Raw genomic sequence first — 23,662 nt, 5'->3', positions numbered from 1 at the left:
CGCTTAAAATCAAAGAGCCAGAAGCTGAACCTAGTTCTGCAGTAGATCGAGATACCAAATCAACAGACGCAAAAACAGCTAAAGGTAAAGGCAAAGCGATTGTTGTCGATTTACCGGACAAGAAGAAGAAATCAACAAGTAAATCTGAGGCGAAATCTGAAGTTATAAGACCAAGGAAGAGAACAGATGGACCGTTGAAGAAATTGAAGAGTGTGATAAGTAAAGGTAAGAAGAAGGTTGGTGTAAAAGAAGAAGATGATGACGAGGTAGTTCCAGATCTAGTGATTGAAAACCCTGAGGAAGCAGTGGATGAGGATGAAGAAATTGAAGATGTCCCTGTGGAGAAAATGAAGAGGAAGATTAATAAATCCGAGAAGCAGAAAGAGAATTGCCTTTTAATTGGGGAACCGGTACCTATTGAAAAAGCTAGACAAAGATGGCCTCTCAGATATGATGCAACAAAGGTTGCGATTCTTCTGGTTTTTTGTGTATGATTGTAGATATGGGAAGGTGGTGAAGGTTATCTGCATGTGAGACAACACTTCACTAGTGCACAAGTAGGTGGCGAGATATACCAATTGGGAGACTGTTGTCATATCAAGGTGAATCATCTATACATTTGCTTAATGTTCTATTTAGTTTTTTTATGGTCGAGTTTTTTTGTTTTTCTGGTTTCATGAGTAAGTAGACAAAGGTGTAGGAGAAGTTTATGTGTTGTAATTGTTTACAAGAATGTATTACTGATATGTTTTAGATAGAAGGAGAATTGGATTCTACTCAGGAGAATCGTAGAATTATATTTCATTGCTGAATTTTTCATGTTTTGTGCATTTTGGGTTTCATAATGTTGATTGATAAGTGTCTTTGTTATAATTTGACAGTTGAATGTATAAATAGTTTATGTTTTTGTGCCCCCTTTTTTTTTCTCATTTTTCATGAGTAAGTAGACCAAGGTGTAGAGAAGTTTATGTGTTGTGATTGTTTACAAGAATCTATTATTGATTTGCTTTAGACAGAAGGAGAATTGTATTATATTGAGAGAATAGTTGAATTATATTGATTGGTTCATAATGTTGAATTGACATTTTCATTGCTGAGTTTTCATGTTTCGGGCATTTTGAGTTTAATGTTGATTGATAAGTGTCTTTGTTATAATGTGACAGTTTATGTGCCGTGATTGTTTACAAGAATCTATTACTGATCTGTTTTAGACAGAAGGAGTTATATTGGGAGAATCGTCGAATTGTTCTGTTTGTTTCTTGTTAAATTGGATTTTTCATTGCTGAGTTTTCATGTTTCGTGATTGATAAGTGTCTTTGACAGTTGAATGTATGATTTTGTATTTTACAAGAATCTAATATTACGTGATGTATCTCAGGCTGCAGATGGAGAGCCCGATTATATAGGAAGAATCGTTGAATTCTTTGAGACAACTAAGAGGACACCATACATTACTGTGAAATGGTTTTCCCGAGCAGCAGACACTGTTTTTTTTTTTTTTTTTGATCGAGAAAGGGGGGAAATTTTATTGCAAAGAAAAAAGAATTACATGTTGCAACAAAAAAAGAAAACCAAGAAAAGTAGTGAACAAAAACAGGGGATACCGTCCATCATAACTGATGAAAGTAAAAAGGAAGCGAACTTCTTAAGTTATTATGTTAGTGGAACATGCTCTCCCAAGAGAAAACACACCAATCAAGCCTGAAGTTGAAGTTTCTATTGAAGGCGGAACTCCAAGCTAGAATTGATGCTTTCACCTCCACGCTGACTTGGAAGTGAGAAAGAGATTTCTCGTCGAAAATTCTCCGACTGCGTTCATTCCATAAAGCCCATATCACGGCAGCTGGTACTAGGTCCCATATTCCTTTCGCTGGACCTAAAATACTTTTAGATGACCAATTTTGAGCTATTTGAAGAACTGTTAGAGAAGGAATCCACCACCGCGTACCTGGGACCTAAAACTCTTGAGTCAGGTTGACTGTAAAGAGGCGGTGGAGAATGACCTATGTATACAAGCATGGCATCTAATTGGTTGACTTCAGTTTCCTTCAAAATTCTCTTGAAGTGGAAAGACCAACTGGTACCATCCAATGAAATGTGCTCATGAATAGAGACTTGTTTGAGACCAGCAATTTTGAAGAGTGATGGATACATGTCCCTTAGACATGCATCAGAATGCCAATTGTCTAGCCAGAATGAGATGGTTAAACCGTTGCCAATTGAGATACTGGAAAGATGGGTTACCTGCTGGAATTGAGTTGTGACATGCTTCCATATCGAGCATCCATAGGAAGAGGAGGGAATTTGAGGGGTCCATATGGATTGCGGTCCTCCGTATTTGTCTCGAATGATTCTGTGCCACAGAGAAATAATTTCCTCTCCAAATCTCCAACCCCATTTAGCTATGAGAGCCTGATTCATCATCCGAAGGTTCTTTATGCCTAACCCACCTATTTTGAGGGGCTTGCAGAGCTCCTCCCACTTGATCAAATGTAGCCTTTTAGTTTCACCATTGTCCCATATGAAGTTCCTCATGATCTTCTCTAATGTCTTTATAACTGAAACGGGAGCTAGGTACACCGAGAAGCAATACATGACGACATTGATTAGTACCGCTTTCACTAATGTGACTCTACCTTCTCTTGTGAGAATGGATTTCTTCCAAGCTGCGAGCTTAGATTCGAATTTTTCCACAATTGGATCCCAAAGAGATTTGGCTTTTGATTGTGCCCCAAGTGGCATACCAAGGTATAAGAAAGGAAGAGATTAAGTTACACATCCAAGCCTATTTTCCCAAAGAGATAATTCTGGAATCTGACCCACTTGGATTAATTTTGTCTTTGAATGATTTACTCGAAGTCCCGATACAGCTTCAATGCATTTTAAGATGCTCATGAGGTTGTTTAGCTCATCCCATGATGGATTTATAAATAAGACTGAATCATCTGCATAGTGTAGGTGAGATATAGGGGGAGTACCTTTCTTTACAGAGAAGCCATTAAATAACCCTGTGTCAACTGCCTTGTCAATTATTTTGGAAAGACCTTCCATGGCAAGAACAAAAAGCAGCGGAGACAGCGGGTCTCCTTGTCGAAGACCACGCGAAGCCGAGAAATTACCGAAAGGAGATCCATTTAATAAGAGTGAAAAAGTTGGCGAACCATAGCAGTATCTCAACCAGCTTAGCCATTTCTCCTTAAACCCCATTTTGCGTAATATGTCTTCAAGAAAAGACCAACTAACTCTATTGAATGCTTTCTCAAGATCCACTTTGCAAATCATTCCCGGGATTTTATCTTTGATTCTAGAGTCTACAATTTCGTTGGCAATCAAAATGCCATCGACGATTTTTCTTCCAGAAATAAATCCAGTTTGACTTGGATCCACTAATTGAGTCATCAGCAGTTGAAGACGAGAAGATAAAACCTTGGCAATGATTTTGTATGTACTCGTGAGGAGACTAATGGGCCTGTAGTCTTTCACAATCTCCACATGTTGTTTCTTTGGGATTAAAGTGATAAATGTTGAGTTATGCCTGGTGTCCAGATGACTTGTGCTCGAGAACTCGTGTACCATTTCCATGAAGTCCTGCTTGATGAAGTGCCAACATTTCTGGAAGAAAGCAATGGGGAATCCGTCTGGTCTTGGGGCCTTGTCGTGTTCCAGACTTTTCAGGGAAGATATGACTTCGTCTTCGGTAATAGGCGAGTCCAATCTAGTTGCATCCTCTTCATTGATACAAGGTAAATTCATATCACCAATACGAGGTCTTTCGGTGAATTCCTCAGAAAATAAGGTGGAGTAGAATCCAGTAATGTGATCCACAATCGCGTCTTTGTCAGTAACAAGCTCACCGTCAATGAATAACTGCTTAACTCTATTATATCTTCTTCTATCTGATGCAGTTTTCTGGAAGAAAGATGTATTGCGGTCTCCATATTTTAACCATTCATTTCGAGATTTTTGCTTCATAGAAATTTCTTTTTGTACTGAGATATCCTGGAAGTCCACTTTGGCTTGGGCTCTTTCAATGAACTGTTCCTCTGGCAGACTTCCCAAATCAGCCTCAATACCATCTAGAACTTCAATCGTATCTAGACAAATTTGTATCTTGGGATCTAACTGGCCAAACATAGTTTTGTTCCATACTTTGATTTGGTGTTTAAGAGCTTGTAGCTTGTTCCAAAAAATAGTACTAGGGGGTCCATAGAAGTTAAATGAGCGCCACCACTCTTTAAGATTAGTTAAAAAAGACGAATGCTGAAACCACATTAATTCTAGCCTGAATGGAGATGGACCCCAAGATGGCTCTGCAAAATCCAACAAAATTGGAATATGATCTGATGTTGGCCTTGTCTTAGCCAGTTGAGAGATGAATGGGAATTTTCCTTCGTAATCAGATGAAAACAGAAACCTGTCGATCCTAGTAAGAGTAAGGGATGCCCGGCCATTTGACCATGTGTACTTAGATCCTTTGAGTGGGGGATCTACTAGTGCATGAGTTGAAATGAATTGAGGGAATTTCCTCATACTTCGAGTGATCCTGTTGTTGGTGTTTTTATCTTCGATTCTTCGAATGACATTGAAATCGCCTCCAATTACCCAGGGGATTTGCCAAAGGCCTCTGATGTAATGTAATTCTCTCCAAAAAAATTTCCTTTCATTAATTTTATTTGGTCCATAGACTCCTGTGAGAAACCAATGAAAGTTAGACGATAAAAATCTACATTCAACGGATAGTGAATATTAACCTTCCAATGAGGATATGACTTCAATAATACTGGGATTCCAGATAATTATGATGCCGCCGGAGGCTCTGATAGAAGGCTGAAAGGTCCAACCCATTGATCTTGAGCCACAAATATCAGCAATATCAGAATTAGTGCAGGTGGGAATTTTCGATTCTTGAAGAATTACTATTGATGGTTTAAGCAATTGTAACACCTGTTTGACTGCCGCTCTTTTTTTGGGAGAGCACAGACCCTGTACGTTCCAAGACATAATTGTGTTACTCATTTGTAACTTCGCGGACCCTTTTTCCTAGCAGACCTTGAAGAATGATCCACTGGGATAGATGGCTGATGAGCATTAAAGTTCAGTCTTTGAGCTTCTCTCAATAACCTTTTGGGAATTACAGGTTGGAGATTTTTCAAATAAGAAAGGGGAGAGGAGGAGGGGGATACAAGAGGAGGAGGGGATTGGGGGATGATGTAGCACTGGTAGAAAGGGATAAGGGAGAAGAATTAGGGGATTCAGAGGGGGTAAGCATGGGACACTAACAATGGGTTTCGTTGAGGCCAAATCACAAACAGTTGGTAGTGAAGTTTCTAGTAAAATTTTGATGGAATCATCAAAAAGACTAGGGACATCAGATAGTACGTCATCGAGATGTGTTAAAGGTAAATTAGGATTGTATGAAGCAATTGGTGTTTCTGAAATGCTTTTTGAGATTGGGTCAATTGGGTCAAAAATAGCTAAGGCAAAATTTTCAGCAGGAAGGGGATTTTTGGAAGGGAAAACAAAAGATGAATTAGTTTTATCAATGGGACCATCTCTAGAAATAAGAGCGTGGAAGACAGAGTGGGAGGTGGGGAGGTCGGATGCAAAATTTAAGTTTATGCAAGAACCCAACGAGATTAATCAAAGAACACTGGTTTTTCTCTTTTCGTTGAGTTATGTGCCACTGGATTTTAAGTCCGAAAATTTTCCGATGTTTCAGGTCATCAAAGAACACTCTTACCTCATTGACGCAAAACGCGTATTCTCTTCTGACTCTGGAGATGACAATCCACTGGATTGTATTCTTTCGAAAATTACTGTTGCTCAAGCATCATTCTTGGTATGTGTTTTTTCTTTGTTTTCTTTGTCCACTGATTTTTATGCATTCCAGTTTACATTTTAGTTTATTGAGTGACTAAATTTCTTATGTTGGTTTGCTTTCAGGTGCCTGGCTCTCATTATTATTATGACATGTCCTATTGCGAAGAAGTCTGCACTTTTAAAAATCTACAAACAGGTAATGAACTTTATCTATTAATAGTTCCCTCCAATTCTTGATTGCAGATACTAACAACTTTCTTCTTTTGTAGAAAAAGGGGAAGAAGCTAGTACATCATCCACTGCAGTTTCAAGGGAGGGTTGTTCGATAGTCTTTGAGGAAGATACTGCTGATAAAGTTATGACGCTTCTTGACATTTCTGCCGGTTGTGGTGGGATGTCCACAGGCTTGTGCATGGGTGCAGCTGCATCCAATGTCAACCTTGTCACTGTAAGTAAAAAGAAATGAATTCAGCACATTTGGCATAGTCCGTTTATTTCACACTGAAACTTAACATTGTTATTTCAGAGATGGGCAGTAGATTTTAACGAAGACGCTTGCGAAAGTCTTCGCCACAATCATCCTGAGACTGAGGTTTCATGTTTCGCTTCTATTATTGTCTTTTCTCTTCACATTTTCAAGAATATATGTTTTCAGACAATTAACTGCCAATTGATTTTAGGTTCGAAACATGAAGGCCAAGGACTTTTTACATTTGCTTTATGAGTGGAAAGATCTCTGTTCTCGTTTTCATTTGTTGGGGACTGATTATAACAAAACAAAAAAACCAACTAAGAACAAAGGGAAGGAAGAAACTGAAGAAGAGGCGCAGAGACGTCCTCCGGATGAAAACGGAGAGTACGAAGTGGAGAGGATAATTGGAATATATTATGGAGTCAACCCCGATACAGATGAAAGGACTCCTGCCTTACACTTTAAGGTATTACTTTTGCAATTTCTAATACTTTAGTTGCCAGCCTCTATTTCGTTAATTCTTACTCATTTCTGACATTTTTATATAATTTAGGTAAAGTGGAAGGGGTGGGGTTCTGATTGGGACTCCTGGGAGCCTTATTCAGAGCTTACGTATGTTTCTGCACTATGAGCTTTCAGCATATGTATCTTCTTTTTGTATTTCCTATTTTTACGTGCTTCAGTCAGTGAGTGCATAGGGTTGATATTAGTTTGATCTGCAGGAAATGTGAGGACTGCATAGAGGAATTTGTTACTGATGGATACCAATCTAATATATTGCCTCTTCCTGTAAGTGTGTATCAAGTTTTACTTTTTGTCTGACTGATTCTTCTCTCATATATGTACTTTGAGATGCTGTCATTTTATTATCCCGCGACTTAGAAGCGTTTGTGTGTATTTCTGTTATCTAATACATATTTGGGAAAAGTTATACAAAGTTTTTGGTCGGTAGCCTAGCAACAAGCTGGGCTCCAACACCTTTTTGTGTTTTTCTTGGGTACCATTATGAACTGATTTACTTTTAAAGGGTTTATATTATCTTGCAAAGTAATTGTTTGCCAATTTTTACTAATCACTAGAATTGTTGCCAGGCCTTGAATTATTGCTTTTTATCTTAAAATTCTTGTAGTAGAATACTGATGCATGTTCTCCAAACCCCAAATATGAATTTAGTTTCCCTTATATTAATGACATGTCTTATGTCTGTAGAGTTTAATTATTCCTAACATGACCCACACACTGGGTGCAGTATAAATAGCAAGGTTGCTCTGCCATACACAATCATCCTGTATATAATGTTAGGAAGTCGTAATCTTGGTAACTTAAGGTTTCTAGTGTATTGATCAATGCGGGATCAATTTAGTAACAAAGGAGTAATCACTAATGCCAGATTCTTTTACTGATTGGTTCCGCCTCATGTGCCCTTGATGTTCAAAGGCCCAATGCTAAGACATAGTAATCTCTCTTTTGAATCTACACCTTACTTAATGTCCGCGTCATGTAACTTCTTGACGTGAAACATTTCCTGGCCTTTAGCGGAGTGTTAAGAAGAAACTGGTATACTTTAAGAGGCGCTCTCCTTCTGTGAATATTTTACGTAGTCTACTTTAAGATACTGGTTTATTTTGTGTAGCCATTTATGATTGTATCTTAACAAATTTATCTGTTGTTCTGTTTGTCTTTTAAGGGTACTGTTGATGTAGTATGTGGTGGACCCCCCTGCCAGGGAATCTCTGGGTTCAATAGGTTCAGAAATTATGAGGAGCCTCTAAAGGACCCCAAAAATTATCAGCTTGTTGTATTTATGGATATTGTTAAGTTTCTTCAGCCAAAGTTCACTTTGATGGAGAACGTAGTAGACCTTATGAGATTTTTGGGTGGAACGCTTGGTCGGTATGCCATGGGGAGGCTTGTCGCAATGCAGTACCAAGTCCGTCTTGGGTTATTGATAGCTGGAAGCTACGGGCTACCACAGTTCCGTATGCGCACCTTTCTTTGGGGTGCCAAAATGACAGAGGTAGAATTGCTTTGTAAATAGTTCTATCAACCATCATTGCAACTGTTTAATTTCGTTTTACTGGATATAAAAATTGGTTATCAGAACTTTTTATTTTACTTTTCTTATTGCAGAAACTCCCACAGTTCCCTCTTCCTACCCATAAGGTTATTGCTCGTGGGTATAACCCTAAGGAGTTTGAGGTATATATGCATGTGATTATCCATCATGGAATTGTTAAACGTATTTGTATTTATCAAATAATTAATCTTTGCTCGGTTTGTGCAGCGAAATGTTGTAAAGGGGGATGAAGCGTATACTCTGCAGCTGAAGGATGCGTTGGTTCTTAAAGATGCAATTTTTGATTTGCCTAAGGTAGGCTTTCTGCCTTTATTGATTTTATCAAGTTAATCTTGATAGTGGCATATTTACAGTATTTCTTTCGCTTGTAGATTACAACGCATGAAATCCGGGATGAGAGGGACTATGGTAATGATATTCCTACGACAGACTTGACAGACTTTCAGAAAATGATTCGCTTGCCAAAGCACAGTAAGTTTATCTGTAATAGTGTTTTCAAGTTTAAGTTAGCCTGTTGGATATCTTTCAAGAATATTGAATATGGTCCTTCCTTTCAGAGTTGATGGGGTCAGCTTACCCAGAGGAATCAGTGACATTAAAGCTTTTTGACCACAGGCCTCTAAAACTAAGCGAAGATGACAATCTTCGGGTTTCTATGATCCCCAGGGTAAAGGTTAGTTATTTGTTAACTTGGCGAAATCATTTTTCATCTTGTAATACGTATATTGATTGTATTGTTTTGCCGATTTATTAGGGCGCAAACTTCAGAAACCTCCCTGGAGTGATTGTTGATGGGAACAAGGCATGTCGTGATCCAAATATGGCCAAAGTAATGATTGCAAAATCTCGAAAGCCATTGGTAAACAAGCTCTTTTGATCTTATCTTTTTATCACTAGTTATTCTGCCAAATCATCAATTGAACATATTCTTATATTAATGCAGGTGCCTGAGTATGCTATAAAATTTGTTAGGGGAACTTCCAAAAAGTGAGTATTTGTTTCTTCACTGATCAGTTATCTTTAATTTAACGAAGAACCTGTTTTAGCCCAATATATTTATCATGTCTTCTTGGTTTTCAGGCCATTTGGAAGACTCTGGTGGGACGAAATTGTCTCCACTGTTGTTACGCGTGCCGAACCACATAACAAGGTGAACATATTTTTGTTTTTATGCAAATCTTATTTTGGAAGTGTTTTAAGCTTTTATATAACATGCTAAGATCATAGGTTATAACAGGGAAACAAAGGTACAAAGAAAGACGTTATGTTTGTGGGGTGTGGTTTGATATTTAAGGACAGTAAAAGTGATGTTTCCATCTAGCCTTTAGGTTATAACTTATTTTGGATATTCTTCATGATTCACTGTTAATCTTAAGCATAATCCTTCCAGATGTCCAATGCCTTCTTTTAAGATATGGGTTTCCTATATAATCAATGGATGGTTTATATAAACATCAATTGTCTGACTTTTGGGGTTTTTGTCAGATAATATTGCATCCTGAACAAGACCGGGTATTATCAATCAGGGAGAACACTCGTCTTCAAGGTTTTCCAGATTTTTATCGTCTGTTTGGTACAGTGAAGCAGAGGTATAATTGTCACTCTTGATTGTTTTTCTATTTTCTTTATATTTCTTTTTGGTTCTCCTTCAAACTATATCTAACGATTCTTTGTACATTATAGGTACATGCAAGTAGGTAATGCAGTGGCTGTACCGGTAGGAAAAGCTCTAGGATTTTCTCTTGCAAGGGTAGTAAACAATACTTCTGACAGTGGACAGGTTTTTGAACTCCCTCCATCCTTCTCAAGATGAGACACCAAATAACAGTTAAAGTTTGACTTCTGTGAAATGGTTTGATGATGACACCAAATAACAATTTCAATGAGGATTTGAGTAATTCTTCTTATAGGTTTTTGATCCAAAAACACATTGTTTTATTTCTTTGCTGCTGTCTCTTGTAATACAATCCTGAGCAGCAACACATTCAGCTCTTTAGTATTCTAACTTTTGGATATACTTTCTTCTGAAGAGAGAGCGTCTTAGTTCCCCTTGGCCGGATGCTTATACTGTCAGCTTTACTAATAGAGCATTGTTGGTTGATGATGTGGTGAATCTGATTAGAGAAACTGCAAATGAAGATAATGAAGTATACGCTTTACAAGAACTAGATGAGCCTCTGTAGGTTTGTGCATAAATTGACATACCTTGTGCACAGCAAATGCAGTATCAGGCCGTGTCATAGAGAGATACTGGAGACCCCCAACTAGACTCCGGTATAAAGTGACATCGGACAATAAAGGGCTTCCAACAGGGTGTATCTCAGTGGAGGTACTGAAAGGAGTGGTAACTGGTTTAGCACCCTGCATGTTGGCACGGACGAGTAGGTCTTCCACATAACGACGTTGGGAGAGAAACAAGCCACCCGAAACTGGTGTAACTTCTATGCCAAGAAAATAAGAAAGTGGACCAAGATCCTTCAAAGCAAACTCATTATGAAGAGTATGCATAAGTGATTGTAGACAGTTCAGAGAGGATCCTGTTAAAATTATGTCATCCACATACACTAAAAGAAATATAATACATGTACGTGTTGTTGTAGGCACAACAAATTAACAAATATATTTCCCACTAATTAACTGATAATATAGCGGTAGTAAGAGATCGTTCCCACTAATTCAACGAAGACAACATCATGAGACCAGTAAACACGACCAGTGGATGGGTGAAGACATTTATAGCCTTTTTGTGTTGATCACTATAACCTAGGAAGACACAAGTGGAGGAACGGGAGTCCAATTTTGTACATCCATAAGGTCGAAGATGGGGAAAACAAAGACAACCAAATGTGCGTAACGATAAATAATCAGGCACACGATTAAAGAGCAATTCATAAGGAGATTTTAAGCCGATCGGAGCTGAGGACACTCTGTTCATAAGATAAGTAGCCGTAAAGAATGCATCATACCAGAAAGGTAAGGGAACAAAAGCTAGAGATAGTAAAGTAACACCACTTTCGACAACATGACGATGTCTACGTTCTACTAAACCATTTTGTGCGGAAGTATGGGGACATGAAAAACGATGATGAGTACCATTAGATTGTAAGACTTTAGTGAACTTTCACTATTCACCGCCATTATCAAACCGAAACACCTTTATTTTGGTGTTGAAGAGAGTCTCAACATGTTTAGAAAATGTAATAAAAATAAATTTGTAAAGCATCAGATTTAGCATGCATAAGAAATATCCATGTATACGGACTAAAGGCATCAACAAATAGAATATAGTCGGCCATGGATAAACTTCCTTTGGTGACAGTTTGTAGAGAAGACTTCAAATGAATAAGAGTAGCATCAATTTTAGATGCATAAAATTCAGTAAGTTTGGTCCATACCTCTCAAGACGTTTGACAGGATTTTACCTTTGCCAAAATTGGTGATGCAAGTGATGATAAAATCCATCCAAGTAATAGTTTGTCGGTACGATTCCAAGATAAAAAATTAGGGTTTGCAGAACCATCCTTGTTCATGACTGGGGGACGGAACCAGTAACAAAACCTTCAAGATCATAGCCTTGTAAATAGGGTAAAAATTGAGCTTCTCAAAGAAGAAAATTGTGACCATTCAGTTTTTCTGAAATAGCTCCATGAAGTCGAGCAAAAGGCACAACTGTCCAAGAAGAAGAATCGGCATGTGTAATGCTGCTTTGTGGAGATTTGGAAGGATCTGGAGAATTAATAGTCATAATGACCTAAAAAATTTGTTAAGAAAAGAGGGATAAAAAGAAAATCACAGGCCCTTCGAAGAAAACCAAGGTGATACCAAGTTGAGACTTAGATTTTGGTGTTCTTAATGGATGAGAAACACAGAGAAGAACATGTATATTTATATCGTCAAATATTACACTAGATATTCCTTTGGGTACACGGAATATAAGATATACAAAGATATTACATATACAACACATATAATATAAGAAAGGAAAGTACAAGATACGTGACTTATCACGTCACATGTGATATATGTCCAACAGACCATACTCTCACACTTAACAACAAGTGGCTAACCTGACAAACAAAAAAGGACCCTACTCTATGCACTCATTCCATCATTTCCTTGTGAAGGTCGAAAAACTACTGCTACATCTAACCTGGTAATCCAAACAAAAGAGATATGTCAGTCAACCAACACCCCATCAAATCGACACTAAACATTAGCGTACATTGTCCCGATTGAAGGATGTGAAGTCATGCTACCTGAATAATATAAATAGCATTCCAATCTAAGAGAAGCAACCAGTACTTCAAACATACATAGCTCTGAATATTTAAACCTATAAAAAGGAACATAAACAAAACAGATGAAACTCTTTTAAGCATTTTCGAACCCCAAATTAACAAGTACTTATAAATGCTCAAACTGAAGTTTATACTTCATATTATTGCTCACCCTAAATATGGTTGGTTCAGTTAGTTCGAAGACAAGTGCGTCTCCAGGAATCAGGCTGTGCTGCAAAGCAAATCCTTTCCAACCACCGCTCAGTGCATGCTTGTGGGGGATATAACGAATTTCGAACCGTACCCCTTGTAAATCTACCAAGGTAATCCCAATCGTTGATGCATCATGATTCGGTAGGTGATCCTCGCAAAATCTTCGAGGAAGGCCCTGTTCATATTTGAAATTAAGATAAAAAAAAATTATGTACCCTACTTAAAGCCGAATTATGTTGCAGATTATAAAAAAATGATAAATGATGATGCATCTTTACCAACCAAAAACCTTGGGTAACATGGCTTGGGTGCATTGACATGACAAAACTATGAACTGCACCTCCGAGAGATAACTGATACTGTTGAGCTCTCTCAGTTGCCATTGGATAATAAAATCAATAAAAGAAGAAGATCACGACCTCTATATAAACACTAATATGATGTTCTTGGTTTTGACACCAACCCTAATAAGATCTTGCTGCTTCTCTATTATAATAAGATACTAATTTCGATATTGTAGGAGTGAAATATTGCACATTCATTATGTTTGCGAAGTAAAGGTCACTTAATGCAAGCGAAGATCATCGCACATAGTAAAATTAGGATGACATATTTAATGATGTCAGCATAGTCACAAGTAAAGTGTGATGATCTATGCGAAAGTGTAAAGTGTGTCGAAGTGGAACGAATGTACATGAGCGATTGTAACGCACAGTGATTCCGAAAATATGAGATCTTTTAGTTGTCATCCACTATGTATTACCCTATATAAAGGGAAGGAAATTGTGTAATGGAGATCTCTAGGGTGTGTGTTAGACAAGAAATTAGGAGAGAGAAAGTTTATTTGGAGAGCAAGTAAAATCTTTGTATTATCTTGTATTCAATCTTTAGATCTTGATGAATAAACAAATGATTTTCACCATGATTTCTTAGAATGTTACCTAGTCTTGAATGGATGTGGTTTTAGGATTTACGGAAACTACACATATTTTTGATGATAATAATAAGGGTATTCCTTTATATACCCCTAAAAACACTAATGATACCCCTTTATCTGCCTACCCTCTAAGCTAATCTTCCTACCCATCAGTTTTTTTCCTTTTGCATACCCCGATACAGACATTGTATTTTCTAAACTGCGTCGCTAGGATTTTTGCAGTAGACTCGAGAGATTCATCTCATCAACAAAAAAAATAAAATCAAACGTCCGTAAAACTCCATCAAAATCTGAAACATCGAAGTGAAAACCCGCTCTAATTTTTTTTTCAATTATTGAAGACGTTGAAAGGAAGAACAAGAAAGAAAATAAGGTTAGTGAATGCCCTTTGTATAATTGCAAATGTAACAGCTTTAGTGCCAATTTTGGCACCTGATTTTTCTGGTAATGTGAATGGATGGAACTCTAAAGCAGCGGAGATGTGCAGCAAGCTATTGGAGACCATTGCCTCATCCGGTGGAGGATAATTCCGTTTTAGTGGTTACAAACATGATCCCCTTGTCTCTATCGCGTCCTTTTCTCTTTCTTTACTCGTAAATAAAATACTAATGTTGTTTGTATGATTTCTTGCTGCAGGCGAAGAAGAGAAAAACGTCAAAATCAAACTCAAATCATTTGGATATCAAGTAAAATATGGTCCCGTAATATTGGAGGTTAATGCATGTTGTAGCCGGCATACAACAAGAAAATGTCATAGGTGCTTGCTTTGTTGGACAAGATCTAACGGTGCCCAAAATGGTGATGGAGAAATACACCCGTATACGAAGTGATTATGTAGCTATTGTACAACATCCTTCTAATCAGATCCCTCCAATATTTATGATAGATGATTTTGGAGTGTAACGATTCTATGCATAAATTAATAGATTTAAACAGAAAAGAAGCCATTGACAAGATCAGGATATTACTAAATGGTGTAATTGCAGGTCGAGACGGGGATGAATTGTTGTTTGGGTAATTGGGTTCTTTAACTGGCAGGGCATGTGGATGCATCTCTTTCGTTAAAGAGAGGGTACGGGTATAAAATTCTCCAACAATTTAAGGATTTCATGATAACTTAATATTATAACCCACATAACTAACTGTTGGGGTACCATTAGTGTTTTTAGGGGTATATAAAGGAACACCCAATAATAATTGCTAGATATTAGGAGTTGAATGGTTATTTTCTTTATTCTAGGAATTCAGTTACTTTTGGAAAAAGAAGATACGGCTATCTAGCACTGCGCAGTAACACATCCATTGAATGTAACAGAAGACCCGGACGTGGATAGTTAGGGGATTGAATTGATCATGACATTTTTTATTATTTTTTTGCAACAACCAGCAGCAGCAGACATCCGCATCTCCAAAGAGCTTACACTTAAACTATACTGTAATATCCAACAGCATGCTGAAAATGTCTAGAATAACTTGAAAGCAATCGACATTGTAGTACAAAATCAGCCAAAACGTGTCACTTCACGGCAAAGGCACACAATTACCTGGTTTCGTTCCCAATTAATTCTTCACATTAATGAAATTAAGTGCTAAACATGAGAACTGGATATCTAATCTGGCAATCTTGTGAGTAGCAAATATTGTACTGGGATTATTTTGTTTACTTTTATTGCATATATCAGAACAATAAATAATTAATCCAAACTATTTAAATAATATAACCAAACCATTGTGCCAGCTCCATAAACGACTTGTTCAACTATTTCAACCATGGTGATAGACGTGCTCTGCAACTGTTGCTCGAGATGTAAGAATCCAGCATGTATATATATATGCTATTAAATGAGTGGGTAGCATGTTAAAGACGCGCTTTGGTGATAGCTGTTCATGAAATCTTGATGAAGGGATGCACAAAATCTATTTCGGAGATCATTACCACTAATCCATATCCTAAAGAATAATGATCATTATGTTATATTTTATGAGAATTTCGGTAGGGGTTGTTTGCTATATATAAATTGATCAATGCATTAGCTTGTATTCACATCTTAGATTGAAGTTGATCCAAGCAAGAACCATGGCTACAACTTCAATCACTACCATTTTCCTCTTTGTTTTAATGGTGGTATTCATTACCGGTAAGTAGTCACACAATTCTTTCGTTTAAACTTTCAGCTATTTTCTTCTTTTATATATCAAATACACTGTTATATATAATATGTATATGCACTTGCATGCAGAGATGGCATTTGGCCGCCCGGAACCAATCCCAGCTGAATTAGCCGCCGGGTCGTTATCAACCCCGCTAGAGAACGGGGAAGTACACGGCGAGAGAGAAGAAAATTTACCCAAGGGTGCCGGGTTGAAGGGAAATGGAAAAAACGATGCAGGCAACGGCCTTGTAACAGAGGAAATGTCAGGGATGCTGAAGAAAGACATAAAAAATGGTGAATTAAGTGGGAACTTGGAAGGGTCAAGGAATGTAGGCCCTGGGATTGTAGAGGAGGAACGGTCACTCAGCGGAAAGGGGACCTTAAAGGATACAAAGGGGATACTAACAGGAAATGAGAAGGTGAATGCGGCCAATGGTCTCGCAACGGGACATGTGGAAGTGCAGCCGAAGGGGAATTTACAGGATGGAACCTTAGAGGTAACGGCGACAGGCTCGGTGGTGGTTGCAGGAAAACAAGGATTGAACCCGCACAATGAGAAAACAACACAGACGTACGGAAGCCGTTCAAACGGGAAGGCTCATGAGGCAACGACATATGAACCTGCTCCCAAGATTAATAATAATGGTTATTAATTAAAAATGGTAATGCATGCGATGATAAATTTTCAGTACTTGTTCTCTTCTGTTTTGCTGCCATGTGATGATGCTCCAAGTAACTCGAGTTTTTTTTTTTTGAGTGGTATTGAATGTGTTTCTCAAATACATTGAATGAATAAAAATCTATTACTACTATATGTCATCAATTGTGGAAAAAATTTATCCCGCAAAATAATTAACATACAAAGTCCCCAAAAATAATGGTTGCGTATAAGCTTCCATTATCCGATGAAATGTTCAAAAGCAGCTCAGCGCGTTTGGTTGACGTGGACGCTCAAATAATAGTTGCAGAGTGAATATAAGTATATAATTTGCAAGTATAGCAGCAGCATATTGGTTTCATAAGGGAAAATCTTTTCCACTACTTCAAAAGACCTCACCAAACTGTTTCTGTTGTGACATTAACGCGTCATCAAAATCCCATAGTCGTTCGCAGCTACATGGTTGAATGTGATGAACACCGTATTCCTGAAATAGACGTTTTGACATTAAAGACACCGGCAGAGCCGTACCAAACTTTCTAGAGGCTCTAGGAGAAAATGGATAATGGGACTCTGAGAAAAATTCTCTGATCATCTAAAATAAAAAGAAAACACACAATAAAACTTACAAATAGAAACGACTATATAAAAATAGCTAATCTACTATTAATTGACTTTCTGGCCTCCTCAATACAAATTTATCAATTATTACATCGTAATCAATGTTTTTCACCATATCTACCTCGATAAATAATATTGCTAGGCCATTCAATTTTTCTGGTGACGTTTGCCGACCGAAGTTAAGACTTCGTCAGTTTCAACTTTGAAAAAATTCTTTCTGCAGAGACAACTGTAAATGAAATTGTCAATAAAATCTCGTATAAAATTTCTGCATTTGGGTAACAACCTTCCATATTGTTTAAGAGAGTACTCAGCTTCCCTTATAGTTTCTTCTAGAAAATAACTTTTTAGAACTTTCATTTAGGCATACAAGTTATGCCCAACACTCTCAGAGCACTTTGGATAATATCATTGAAGCTTAATACAAGTATTTTTCAAGTGCCATCATCAAGAGAGTATAACTTTTATAACAAGTGAGGTTTTTACTTTTGTATAGTAAAAAGTTCAATGCCGATTGTGGCCAAAGATAAATGTCTTGTCGGTCCAAATTTTATAAACATTTAGCTCAATTAATAAGAAATTCTAAGGTTTTGTATAAATTATTATACACCATACTCTTTTCATATATTCCTCCGATGGGTAAAATACATAGCAATTAGTACAGATGGCTTCTATTACTTTTGAGATTAGCTGGATATAGTTTCTATTGCTTTTTAGATGGCTTTTCCGGATATAATCAGATCTTTATTGCCCCAGAAGACCAAGACAAAACCACTTTTACCTGTCCATTTGGTACATTCGCGTATAGACGCATGCCTTTCGGGCTGTGTAATGCCCCTGCGACTTTTCAGCGTTGTATGATGAGCATATTTTCTGATATGGTAGAACGGTTTTTAGAGGTCTTTATGGATGATTTTTCAGTGTTTGGTTCATCTTTTGATGAGTGCTTGCATCATTTGACATTAGTGTTGACTAGGTGTAAGGAAAAGAATTTAGTGCTTAATTGGGAAAAATGTCATTTCATGGTTAAATCAGGAATTGTTTTAGGGCACATCATTTCTTCAAAGGGTATAGAGGTAGACAAAGCCAAAGTTGACCTTATTAAGACTTTACAGGTCCCAAAAACCGTAAAAGATATTAGGTCATTCCTAGGGCGTGCAGGTTTTTACCGGCGATTCATTAAGGATTTTAGCTTGATTTCTAGACCTCTTTGCAATTTGCTTGCAAAAGATGTTAAGTTTGTCTTTGATGATGCTTGTTTAGAGGCTTTTGAGAAGCTTAAAAATTTACTCACTACCACTCCCATAGTCCAGGCACCCAACTGGAACCTACCCTTTGAGATTATGTGTGATGCTTCAGATTATGCTATAGGCGTTGTGTTAGGTCAACGAGTAGACAAATTACTTCATGTGATTTACTATGCTAGCAAAACTCTGAATGATGCCCAATTGAACTACAACTATCGAGAAGGAATTGCTAGCCATCGTGTTTGCCTTGGATAAGTTCCTACTTATTAGGTTCTAAGATCGTAATCTATACCGATCATGCTGCTTTGAAATACCTTTTGTCTAAGAAGGACACCAAACCTAGATTGATTAGGTGGATCCTGTTGTTACAAGAATTTTCTCCAGACATTAGAGACAAAAAGGGTGCTGAAAATGTAGTAGCAGACCACTTATCCAGGTTAGTTGTTAGTTCCCCTAGTGATGCCCTTCCTATAAGGGATAGCTTTCCTGACGAACAATTGTTCTCTGTTTCCCAATCACCTTGGTATGCATATATAGTGAATTATATTGTTACTGGCCGTACCCCTCAACATTGGGGTCAACAAGATCGTTCTAGGTTTTTAGCCGAGGTTAAGCATTTCTTTTGGGACGATCCTTATTTGTTTAAGTATTGTCCCGACCAGATTATTAGGAGATGTGTACCTGAGAATGACCAGTCCAGTATTCTCTCCTTTTTTCATGAACATGCTTGTGGGGGTCATTTTAGTGCTAAGAAGACCGCTGCTAAAATATTGCAGTGTGGATTTTACTGGCCTTCACTGTTTAAAGACTCCCATAGTCACTGTGTTTCTTGTGACCGTTGCCAGAGGTTAGGAACCATTTCCCGTAGAAATATGATGCCTTTGAACCCTATTTTAGTGATTGAGGTCTTTTATGTGTGAGGCATTGATTTTATGGGTTCATTTCCTAATTCTTTAGGTTATCTCTACATACTTGTCGCTGTAGACTATGTGTCTAAGTGGGTTGAGGCGGTTCCGTGTAAAACAAATGACCATAGGATCGTAATTAAGTTTTTTAAAGAGAATATACTTACACGTTTTGGTACACCGCGAGCTAATATTAGTGATGGGGTTCACACTTTTGTAATAGACCGTTTGCTCTGTTAATGAAACAATATGGTATTACCCACAAAGTAGCTGCCCCCGTATAACCCACAGACTAGTGGTCAGGTAGAGGTTTCCAATAGGCAAATTAAGCGCATTTTAGAGAAAACAGTTAATCCCAATAGGAAAGACTGGTCGTCTAGGCTTAGTGATGCCTTATGGGCTTACCGTACCGCGTTTAAGACACCCATTGGAATGTCACTCTACCGTTTAGTATTTGGAAAGTCATGTCACTTGCCTGTTGAGTTAGAGCATAGAGCCTATTGGGATATTAAGCAGTTGAACTTTTCACTTGACAAGGCAGGAGCTCACAGAAAGCTCCAGCTCAATGAGTTGGACGAGATTCGTAGAGATGCATACGATAGTGCTAAGGAGTATAAGAACAAAATGAAACTTGTGCATGATAAGAATATTTTACGGAAGTCATTTTATCCAGGTCAAAAAGTTCTTCTGTATGACACTCGTTTACATCTATTCCCCGGGAAACTGAGCTCTCGGTGGACCGGTCCTTTTGTGATCCGTACTGTTTTTCCTCATGGCGCTATTGAGATTGATACATCAGATGGTACTAGTTCTTCAAAGGTTAACGGTCAGAGATTGAAGCCCTTTTTAGAGCCTTTTCCTATAGGTGATGTTGAGAAGGTCCCTCTGAAGGACCTTGTTTACCCTTGATTGACCATCGAGGCGATTTGTATGTTGTATAATTTTTTTTGTCACTTTTTGGTTTCACTTCACTCAGGTACTATCTTTCCGAACTCTCTCTTTACTATTTCCTCATGTTACTTATATTTTTGGTATTGTTCTTTCATGCGAAACATTGCGGACAATGTTAGATTTAAGTTTGAGGGTGGGGTAGAAACTTTTTGCTTTAAATAAACTTCAGAGCCTAGAAATTTATGCATATTAAGGATAACACTAACCAACCTAAGTGGATGGAAGCATTTTGGTTATAGGAGTTGAGGAACCAATCTGATTAGATGGAAACATCTAGAAGAGTCTAGTCATAAAAGCACAGAGCTCAGGTGTTAGAAATAACATGATAGTTTCACCATATCTCGTTGAGTCCTTTTCACTTCTATTTTTATTTTATTTTGTTTTTAAACTATGTTACTCTAAGTGATTAGGTGGGGCTCACGATTCAAGTTGTTACCAATGCTAGGGTGAATTAGAGTGATTGAGATACCAAAAAAAAAAAAAAGAGACCAGACCATTTGACCAAAAGGAATAAATTCAATAAAGTCGACCACTGGTACCCTTGTATATGCCAGCTGTGTTGACCTAGAGTTAGGATTATCAATCACTGGTTCCCTTGTATATGCCAGTTGTGTTGATATTAGTCAGACTAGTATCTCAATCCATTAAGATAGGTTCATTTTGGCAGAGGCCTTCAGACAGATATGGGAAACGCCGTTCACTTAGTAAACATCAAAACCATCTACGTTTTTTTATATCCATCTCTTTATCTATCCATGTGATTGGTTTGACTCCGAATATTGATGTCCATGGTGCAACTATCTGAGTAGAGCTCTGTCACTTTATATGGATTTTAGTATGCTTGAGTGCAAACTCGTGTACAACAATTGGAATTTCGCATCAGGGTATTTCTTCATGTAGTCAATAAGTATGCCAACCAAGGAGATTCTTTAGTGCTTTTCAAGGTTCTGTGTAGATAGCTAGGGTCTGGAGTATAAAGGTTTTGTGGGTATCCCTCTGGTAAGCCCTCCCGAGACTACAGCTCGGCCACTAGGGACACTTAGGGGTTTAAAGGCTTATTGCATACGCTAAATGCAATCGACGATGCCTGCGACAGTGAGTTAGGATTTTATTTTCTAGATTTGATTTTTCTCGAGGACTAGCAAATTATAAGTTTGGGGGTATTTGATAGACACATTTTTGTGTCTAATTTGTCTCGATTCTATATATTGATAGTTCTCATTTTTGTACTTATTATGGTGTTTTATGTGTGTGTAGGTATTTTTGGCCAATAAATATTTTTGGAAAAATCACCTCGAAAAGTTGTCTAAAAACGCCCGGAGGACACTTGTTATTCAGACTCTCAGCATGGATAAGGGGCACCCTCAGAACCCCAAGGTAGATAACTCGGGTTAACACGGGTCAAAACCCGCGGGTCGATATTCTTCACGGGTGATCATTTCTTCAACCCGCACCCGTAACGGATAAAGCTTGCGGGTTCACGGGTTAACCCGATGATAGACGCATTTATGTGTCTAATATATCTCTATTGTATATAGTGTTAGTGCTTGATTCTATACTTATTTGGTTATTTTATTTATGTGTAGCTGTTTTTAGAAGAATAAGGATTTGCGGCGAAATTGGCTGAAAATGCGGCGTTTGGACCTCCGTTGATAGAGTGCCGGAAGCGCCCCAAAAGTGTACCGGAAGTACCCCAGAAATACCCCGGAGGAACCCCGAAAAAAGTGCGGAAAATGCCCCAGAGGACACTTGCTATACGGACCCTCAATTTTGGATAAGGGGTAACCTAATTACTAAGGGGTGACCCATTTCCAGGCAGCTGCTAAAGGGACACCGGAGCTGGATAGGGGGACACCCTTCTTCACGTTTAAAACAGAATTTTGGCGGGAAAGAACTTGGCAGCGTCTGGCAGATTTTGGTTCGATTATTGGAAGAGTTTTAATGCGATTAAACACCGGAAATCAGTTGGGATAATCCTGTTAGACATAAACAGACCCTATGCAAGTGATTGGGCTGATCGAATTGGGCTGGAATGGCCGGGAGAAGTAATCAAAGTTCAAACAGGACACGTACTTTCTGTTCAAGTTTCAAAGATTTGTGAGAGATATTTGGGAGAGTTTGACGCTGGAAAGTAATGTATTTAGTCTTGTTCACGTCTTAAGAAGAGTTTGGTACCTATTTTATAGCTATAGGACGCGTACAAAGCAACAGAAAAGAGATTATTCTCTCAACTGCTCGAGAAGAAAAAAAGAGAAATACTCTCGGATTTAGTCGAGATTTATGGATCTGTTGGGCTATATAAGTGTTGGTTTACATCAAAGAAAAGTTTAGAGAGAAAGAGGAGAGAATTCAGAGCCGAAACAAAGAACAAAAATCATACCTGCTGCTGCTGCTCGAAGAGGAAGACGAAGAAGGAAGAACGGACTCGCAGAGTCAGTCGTTTTTCCACAGTGCTTACAGCGAAAGAAAACTGTCGTTTATCTACAGCATATGATTTGTATCGTTCTTTCCAGCAGCTTACACCCTTTGTAACAGTGACGCTGTAACACTTCTACAGCGTTGCTAATTCCTATTTCATCAATAAAAACACCTATTTTGGCCATGAATTTATCTTGTGAGTGTGTTTTTGGGATGAGGAGCTAAACCCATTAGCCGAGACGACGGAGGAAGCCATTGGCACAGATTTATTGGTATAATTCTAATTTTTCTATTTATTTGCAATATTATTATTTAATTATTTGCATGAATTGAGTTTGAATTAATGGTTTTTATTGAATAATTGTGAATTGACTTGATGAAGCATGCTGGGTTTTAATAACTTTTGATGTTTCATACTTCTTAATTACAATTATTACTTCAAAAACATATTTGAGGCAAATATTAGAATTGATTTTAAAAATAGAATTGCATAAAAACTATTTAGAGTTTACTATTTATTTGGTCATTGGTGGGATCCTAGTCTTGGTAATTTTCTCTAAACTTGAATTATTTTGTTTATTTTCCTTTTTAAATTAAATCTAAAAAAAATTTGTTTTCTTCACAAGTCTGAAAAGACCCCTTTTTACCACTACAACTACAATCACTATTTGATAAACCATCAAATTTTTGGCGCCGCCGACGCGGACCTGTGTTTAGTTAGCATTTTTTTTAGATTTTTATTATTTTTATTATTCTTTGTTCTTCTTTACGTTTTTGGTTTTTTTTTTGTTTCCTTGCAGATTTTTGAAGATTGGAGTGAAAGACAATTTTGCCAAAGCTTGTGGTGATTTACCAAAGCTAAAGGAGCGAAAGAAGAAGAATTTTATTTATTTATTTTGATAAAAAGAGAGAC

At 37.7% G+C, this 23,662-nt stretch overlaps 2 protein-coding genes across 2 annotated transcripts; both read left to right on the top strand.

Annotated features, from left to right (window-relative positions):
- The first annotated feature begins 4,917 nt into the window (after window positions 1-4,917).
- Window positions 4,918-10,182, top strand: LOC113339586 (DNA (cytosine-5)-methyltransferase CMT3-like). The gene is made up of 17 exons (XM_026584828.1): window positions 4,918-5,832; window positions 5,916-6,016; window positions 6,105-6,268; window positions 6,347-6,412; window positions 6,501-6,758; window positions 6,846-6,904; window positions 7,015-7,081; window positions 7,980-8,309; window positions 8,423-8,491; window positions 8,577-8,663; window positions 8,741-8,840; window positions 8,927-9,042; window positions 9,124-9,228; window positions 9,313-9,356; window positions 9,450-9,519; window positions 9,855-9,958; window positions 10,053-10,182. Exons 1-17 carry the CDS (start codon window positions 5,282-5,284, stop codon window positions 10,180-10,182), a joined length of 2,421 nt encoding a protein of 806 aa, XP_026440613.1. The 5' UTR covers window positions 4,918-5,281.
- Window positions 10,183-15,873: 5,691 nt separating this feature from the next.
- On the top strand, window positions 15,874-16,602 carry LOC113339585. The gene is made up of 2 exons (XM_026584827.1): window positions 15,874-15,934; window positions 16,037-16,602. Exons 1-2 carry the CDS (start codon window positions 15,874-15,876, stop codon window positions 16,600-16,602), a joined length of 627 nt encoding a protein of 208 aa, XP_026440612.1.
- The last annotated feature ends 7,060 nt before the right edge of the window (window positions 16,603-23,662 follow it).

This window comes from Papaver somniferum, unplaced genomic scaffold, assembly GCF_003573695.1.
Source record: "Papaver somniferum cultivar HN1 unplaced genomic scaffold, ASM357369v1 unplaced-scaffold_21, whole genome shotgun sequence".
NCBI classification, from domain to species: Eukaryota; Viridiplantae; Streptophyta; class Magnoliopsida; order Ranunculales; family Papaveraceae; genus Papaver; species Papaver somniferum.
The sequence above is the reverse complement of the archived record's forward strand: the minus strand, read 5'-3'. Positions and strand labels throughout refer to the sequence as shown.